This window comes from Mizuhopecten yessoensis, unplaced genomic scaffold (assembly GCF_002113885.1).
Source record: "Mizuhopecten yessoensis strain PY_sf001 unplaced genomic scaffold, ASM211388v2 scaffold641, whole genome shotgun sequence".
NCBI classification, from domain to species: Eukaryota; Metazoa; Mollusca; class Bivalvia; order Pectinida; family Pectinidae; genus Mizuhopecten; species Mizuhopecten yessoensis.
In genome coordinates this window covers 457,879-465,869 of record NW_018403648.1, presented here as the reverse complement: position 1 = coordinate 465,869, position 7,991 = coordinate 457,879, and the positions used below count along the sequence as shown (strand labels likewise).

At 36.8% G+C, this 7,991-nt stretch overlaps 1 protein-coding gene across 1 annotated transcript in view; it reads right to left on the bottom strand.

Moving 5' to 3' along the window:
- Window positions 1-181: 181 nt before the first annotated feature.
- LOC110451388 (chaperone protein DnaJ-like) overlaps window positions 182-7,991 on the bottom strand; it is a 19,277-nt gene continuing 11,467 nt past the window's right edge. Inside the window, exons 6-9 of the mRNA XM_021499377.1 lie at window positions 7,617-7,691; window positions 7,337-7,361; window positions 5,516-5,610; window positions 182-1,064 (exon numbers count right to left, since the gene is read on the bottom strand). Coding sequence (XP_021355052.1) covers window positions 5,557-5,610; window positions 7,337-7,361; window positions 7,617-7,691 — 154 coding nt within the window. The 3' untranslated portion in view covers window positions 182-1,064; window positions 5,516-5,556. The remainder of the gene's footprint in view (window positions 1,065-5,515; window positions 5,611-7,336; window positions 7,362-7,616; window positions 7,692-7,991) is intronic.

Below are 7,991 nucleotides of genomic sequence, written 5' to 3'. Positions count from 1 at the left end.
ATACATCATCTAGTACTATGTTTTCATATTTACAAATTATCTAGTAATGTCACAATATCTAACAACATTCAAAGACCGCCTAGTTTTGCTTTCTTTTATGTTCGCAGAAAATCTGGTAACATACACTATTTTGTTCACAGGCCATGTAGTTTTCTTAATGAATACACAATAAAACACAATATTATAGGAGGTATGATTTTTATTTTTTATTTCCATTTCACACCAACAACCTTTCACCCTATACATACATGCTCACCAAAATAATAAAAGTCCCTGTTTGGAACCATTGATCCAATTGTAGCTCATGCAATCACTAGACAATTAATACAAAAAATATTGAAAGACTTAATATCGGGAGTCACAAAATGATGAAGGAATTATACAAACGTCTTAATCATCTTGTGAAATATATTATAAAAAACAAGTACACGTAGTGCTGATCTGTTCCAACACCTGTAAAACCTTGAACCTTTAATACGAAACTGTCATCTGTATCCTTGATTGTATTTAGTAAAATATATATCTCAATATTCAGGTATGACACATATCTACATAGCTACCTCATACTGATTTATATACATCCACTGGCTTACTGCAATAACAACATATTCCATTTTTGGACATGATAAAAAACCTGTAAGTGTACATACTTAATCAGCTGTAAGAAATCCTTATGAAACAACAGACATTGAAACAACAGACATATCAATGTATTCTTGAAGTCATTTGAACAGATCATAAGAATATCCAAAGCTATAATTTGACAGGAATGGCATTTAGTAAAACAACATTGTGAAAAAAACACAAAATTATGTGCAAAGAGATAAAATTGATTAATTCATCAATTTTAATCCAAGGCAAATATTCAAAGAAATCTTTCTTTGGTTTGGGGCAATTATTTAAAACTAATTTTTATATAAAATAACATGTGTACTTAATAAATTTTATAATTTGAATTCATGGTTGATAAGTGACAAGTTGTTGACAGGCCGAGGGACAGAGTCTGATTCTCCAGCCTCACACCTGTTCAGACTGACAGAGTTGTATGCCCCTGGGAGCTGCACCTGCAGAAAACAATCAAACAATTAATAGACACATGCATAGCGGCGCGTGACATGCTCAGCCTACAGGGTACAGACAGGGTAGTGGTAAAGTGTAGCGAGGACAAAGTTAGACAGGTGCACATAGCTGAAGCCTTAAATGCCAACAAACTACAGACTATATCTGTATCAAGATATCTAACAATTTAATCTGTTTCTTTGATGTTCCGACTGATAAGAACAAGAAATGAAAAGTTTGATAAACTAACTGCAAATTGGAGTGTGGCCTGTGTTTATCTGATGTTCTGTGTGATAACAGATGAGAAATCTTCGTGTGGTAAGGTAGCAAGTACAACTGTCACCTGTAATATTGGGTAACATGTATGTAGTTAAGGTAAGTCTGGTACAATCAACACCTGTCTTAAATGATAACATGCATGTATTTAAGTAAATATGATACATTGACTGTCACCTCTATAAACATTGCTGAGCCACACAGTGTGGGATATTGCTGAGCCACACAATGTGGGATATTGCTGAGCCACATGATGTGGGATATTGCTGAGCCATTCGATGTGGGATATTGCTGAGCTAAATGATGTGGGATATTGCTGAGCCACACAAAGTGGGATATTGCTGAGCCACACAAAGTGGGATATTGCTGAGCCACACAATGTCGGATATTGCTGAGCTAAATGATGTGGGATATTGCTGAGCCACACGAAGTGGGATATTGCTGAGCTACACAATGTGGGATATTGCTGAGCTACATGATGTGGGATATTGCTGAGCCACAGGATGTGGGATATTGCTGAGCCACACTATGTCGGATATTGCTAAGCCAAACAATTTAGGATACTGCTGAGCCACAAGATTTGGGATACTGCTGTGCCACATGATGTGGGACATTGCTGAGCCACATAATGTGGGATATTGCAGAGCCACATGATGTGGGATATTGCTGAGCCACACGATGTGGGCTTATTGCTGAGCCAAATGATGTGGGATATTGCTGAGCCACACAATGTGGATATTGCTGAGCCCCACGATGTGGGATATTGCTAAGCCAATGATGATGTTCATTGCAATTGCTGAGCCCTGATTTTGTACATTACAATTAGATACACGATGTGGAACAATTGATTTTGTAAATAGCTAAGCCAAATTATTTGAAACATAGCTAAGCCCTTGATGTTTTACATTATTCCTGGTATGAGCTGATTTCATGATTTGCTAAGCCACAAGATGACGTACATTTCTGAGCCATACGATGTCAGACATGCCTAAGCGACATGATATAAAATATAACCTCTAGCCTCTGTGACAGACTGCTACATGATATAAAATATAACCTGTATCTAACACTAGGCCCTTAACATAACAGGTCAACATTAGACTGTATTTAACACTAGGCCCTTAACATAACAGGTCAACATTAGACTGTATCTAACACTAGGCCCTTCACATAACAGGTCAACATTAGACTGTATCTAACACTAGGCCCTTAACATAACAGGTCAACATTAGACTGTATCTAACACTAGGCCCTTAACATAATAGGTCAACATTAGACTGTATCTAACACTAGGCCCTTGACATAACAGGTCAACATTAGACCGTATCTAACACTAGGCCCTAACATAACAGGTCAACATTAGACTGTATCTAACACTAGGCCCTTAACATAACAGGTCAACATTAGACTGTATCTAACACTAGGCCCTTAACATAACAGGTCAACATTAGACTGTATCTTACACCCAAAAGGAGATTAAAAACATTCCATATCAATGTACAACACAAACCTAAGTGAGCCAGGAATTTTATCACTGATAGATAAATTACGCCACAAATATTTGATGAGCTCATTTATTAAAAGTTAGTTGCTATTCCGTGACTTTTCAAAACAAGATGCCTCTTTTTGACTTTATGAAATTCACAATCCTATTTCAATGATATACATTTTGTATTGTCATTATTTTCAAAATTTTTGACAACAGCTCTAAAACGAAAGTTGTAGAATGAAAGACTGTCAATTACACCTGAGGACGAAATGATGGTGCTGCTGTCGGAAAACTGATCAGATATGAGGAATCTTACAAGTAAACTGCAGTGATGTGCTCCTAATTTGATGTACATGTATGATGTTGACTCTAACTTTGACCACAAAACATCAACCAATGTTGAGGTAGTGGCAGCCATTAGATACATGACGTGCACAAAGATTCCACTTGACTTTGAAATTGGCCTGCAGACTGACATGATACCAACAACCATAAACCAAGTTAGATGAAAACTTGTATATGATTAAGAAAGAAATTCCAGTGTATTGCCTAGGATAAATACGTGATCTTATTAAAATGCAAAGATTCCAGCTTGGGCTAGGCATGGGCATTTATCAACATACACCAGTAAAAACCTTTACAGAGTTTTAAAACATGTCTAAAAGGAGAATGTCAATCAGAATCGAGGAATTGTACTTAACAAATTAAATATGCACAAAATCAACCCAATCTTTGAACTTGGCCTGAGTATAGGTATTAAATAAGCACACTCAAACATTGACTGAAATCCATAATAGTTGTTGTCCTGAATGTGTTGACCAATCAGAACTAAGGATGTAATATCTGTATTCTTAGTATACCTAGGTATACAAATTCTGCTCATCTTTATACTTGGCCAGGGTATTGCCATTTGAAGTCTGTTATCATTTATAGAAGTTATTGTTATGGTCCTTCAGAACCTGTTATGAGATCCAAGAAGGATCTTGGCATCCAACATTGTAAGACCATCATTGGTTCTTTGTAAGATTGTTTTTATCTTTTCTTTTAACTGTTGTATTGATAGTCTTTTCTCCCACCCTTCACAGGTGTCTCTCGTTTAAGTAGGGAAAGATCAGCTTGTAACCCCCTAGGGGGAGATAGCCTCGTGTTGATTAGCACGTGTTCTATTGTGACGTCATTAAAAAGTGTCATCAGTAATTGTAACGTCATCAAAAGTGAATGACGATATTCATACCACACATGTGTTTTTGTTTACAAACATGGCAGACTACTGTTGGTGGAGTTGTGACTGAAATAATAGGATGGGAGAAAAATGATCATCCCCTACCTTGAGGGTGTACTAGAGAAATATCTGAATATGCAAATTTCTTTGTCACACCCTCAAGGTAAGTGAATTCAAAGATTCTATTAGTTAACAGTAAATGAAACTATTTGTAACCGTTGATTAAAATTTCATAAAGCTTGGTTTGAGAGTGTCCTTCCAAAGTCATCAGTGAGGTCATTGTTCATTTCTTGAAAAAAAAGCAATAACAAACTTGAACTTTCAAAATACAAGATGGTCAACTGGGGATTTCACAAACTTTCTTAAACTGAAAAAAAGCAAAGAGGCATAACTCCCTGAAAAGAGGAGAAACCTGCATGAAAAAGGTAGGTGTATGCACATCTTCATGTCATACTGATTATGTATTCAAATTTGAAGTGAATCTGGCTAAAACTGTGGAGGGAGTTGATTTCACAAGACCTGGGAGGTATTAACACTTATATTATGACGTGATGATATCAGGATTACTGCTTTCAAGTCATGATTCAAGCACTTAGCTTTCCTTCCTTTGTGTCCAGTGACTGTATACAGTGTATATAACTTATTGTTACTGGGTTGGGAAGTGAACTGTTATATAATATGACCTTTTCATGCTCTGTAAAATATAAATATTCATGTAGTTTTAAGCTGTGAATTTCATTTTTGCTTACACATGCAACAGGCACAAAGTTAAAAGTACAACAGTACATCCAAATTTACTGTATTGGGATCCCAAGCCTCTGGCCCCAAGCCAGTTGCACAAACTTTATTAATGAAATGTGAAGTCCTCTTGAAATAAGAATTCAGTTGAGGGTATTGATACAGCGATCTTTCTCCTTGATTTTATATAATATCAACAGAAAACACACCACAGCTACAACTGTCCTGAGCGTCACAGAGGTTTACGTATCTGATGTTTATTTGTTCAAATACGGGAATGGTATTGATATAGCGTTCTTTCTCCTTGATTTTATATAATATCAACAGAAAACACCCCACAGCTACAACTCTCCTGAGCGTCACAGAGGTTTACGTATCTGATGTTTGTTTGTTCAAATACGGTAATGGTATTGGTATAGCGATCTTTCTCCTTGATTTTATATAATATCAACAGAAAACACCCCACAGCTACAACTCTCCTGAGCGTCACAGAGGTTTACGTATCTGATGTTTATTTGTTCAAATACGGTAATGGTATTGGTATAGCGATCTTTCTCCTTGATTTTATATAATATCAACAGAAAACACACCACAGCAACAACTCTCCTGAGCTACAACTCTCCTGAGCGTCACAGAGGTATCTGATGTTTATTTGTTCAAATACGGTAAGGGTATTGATACAGAGACCTCCTTGATTTTATATAATATCAAAATTGTAAATTTAAACTCACCGCTGAAGTTGAGCTGCTAGAAAGTGACTAATGTCTCTCTCTTAGAATTTAATCTGTCGAAATTTTTCTGCTGTAACAGTTTTGTCAAGTTTGCTCTGAAGACAAATAAAAAGTAATAACAGGCAAAGAGTCATCATAATTATCAACTGACTAATATCTTATCAAAGTAATACAATAGTAATAGATTGAACAATATATCCAAGTAACACAACGGTACTAAATAAGCAATACATGTACATAAAGTGTTTTCAATGTTAAAATTGATGTTTGTACATTGCTCTTTTTGGATTAAATGATTTTACACCAACATTATGAAGAATTATGATGTTATGGTGTTGTATTTAAGTAATGGGTCTTTTAGAATGATGTAATATTTTTTTTCAATTAGATGTACTGTTATCCAGGGAAGTTAGGCCAAGTATATTGTTTTGTATTATAAAATCTTTTAACAAGAGGCCCAGAGGGCCTATATCGCTTACCTGAATATGTTTAAAATAATTGGTATGAAGTAAAGATATAGCACTCCATGGTAGGTGCTGTAAGTACATATGAAATTTCAGAAAGATCCATCCAGTACTTGAGATATAGCGAGAACAAACTTCAAACAGAGCCCCATCCCTATCCCCCACGGGGGGTCATACCCACCGTTTATATAAAATTGAGTCCCCTTGGCCCAAGGATGCTCCAGATTAAATAAGGATAAAATCCTGTCATTCGTACAGAAGAAGGTATTTGAAGAATTTGCTATGTTTCCCATATTGGGCACCACCCTTCTGCCCCCAAGGGGCAACACTCACACTGCTTATACAAAATTGAGTCCTTTTTGCCCAAGATCCTTCAGATCAAATTGGGAAGAAATCCCTTATTAGTCCCTATGGTAGAAGAAGGATTTTAAAGGTTAATCTTCTATTTCCCATATTGGGCCCCGCCTCTCTGCCTCCAGGAGGGTCAGACACACTGTTTAAACAAAATTGGTTCCCCTTCACCCAAGGATGCTTCATACCAAATTTGGACAAAATCCTGTCATTCCTACAGAAGAAGAAGGATTTTGAAGAATTTGCTATGTTTCCCCTATTGGGCCCCTCCTCCCTTCTGCCCCCAGGGGGGCCACACTCACTGTTTATACAAAATTAAGTCCCTTTTGCCCAAGGATGCTCCAGACTAAATTAGGATAACATCCCTTAATCCCTATGGTAGAAGAAGGATTATAAAGGTTGTACCTCTATTTCCAATATTGGGCCCCGTCCCTCAGGTCCCAGGGGGGCCATCCCCACGGTTTATACAAAATTGGTTCCCCTTTACCCAAGGATGCTCCACACAAAATATGGAACAAATCTTTTCATTCCTACAGAAGAAGAAGGATTTTAGAGAATTTGCTATATTTCCCCTATTGGGCCCCGCCTCTCTGCTAGCCCCCAGGGGGACAAGACCCACCATTTATACAAAATTTGTTCCCCTTCCCCCAAGGATGCTTCTGACCAAATTTGGTCAAAACCTACTTGGACGTTCAGGACAAGTATTGTTTCAAAGGAAAAGTTGACGGATGGACAGACGACGGACACTGCGGTATGGCATAAGCTCACCATGGTCCTTCGGACCAGATGAGCTAAAAAAAAATATACAATAACCTGGACTTAAAATAATAGCAGCCGGATGCTGTAATTTGCATTGATCCTTGACTATGAATTCTGGTAGCTAATTATTTACAAGAAATTTTGTAGCCAGAGAAAATCTTTTTGTATGTACCATGTTAGAAACGATAGAACTCATTGGCTACAAGCATAACGACTTACTACATGTTACATGGAAATGAAAACTTACTCTTTCAGTTGGGTTAATACTCTTCCTAAAAAGTAAAATAGAAAACTGATATAATTACAAAATATGTGCTCCATCATATATAAATATTAACCAGACTACACAAAATCTATATTTAATTATAATACAAAATTTTCTCATTTAACAAGTTAAATTCTACCAGATCATAAATGAATTATACTGAATTGCTCTGCAGACCAGACTCTTCTGGGTCAGCTCTGTGCTCGGCTTAATAAAGGTTATTACAGCCCGCACGATTTTTCGTATTTGTTGTTGTACGTACCCTGTGATCAACATATGCATCTCCTCTGCATGTTTCTCCCGTAACTTTTTATCTACTGTTGTGCTTTTTCGAACCCTTCAGAAAAGAAAACATATACTATAAACAAACTTTTATGTCATTATGATTACAATGAAGATACAGTTTAATGTGATGTCATCACTTACAAACTCTCTTGGCAATTTCATTATGAAAATTACTTAAGTTGAATAGTGCTAAACTTGAACACTAAAAGGCCAGCAAGGCTTCACGATGTGTCTGAACACTAACAGGCCAGCAAGGCTTCACTATGTGTCTGAACACTAACAGGCCAGCAAGGCTTCACTATGTGTCTGAACACTAACAGGCCAGCAAGGCTTCACTATGTGTCTGAACACT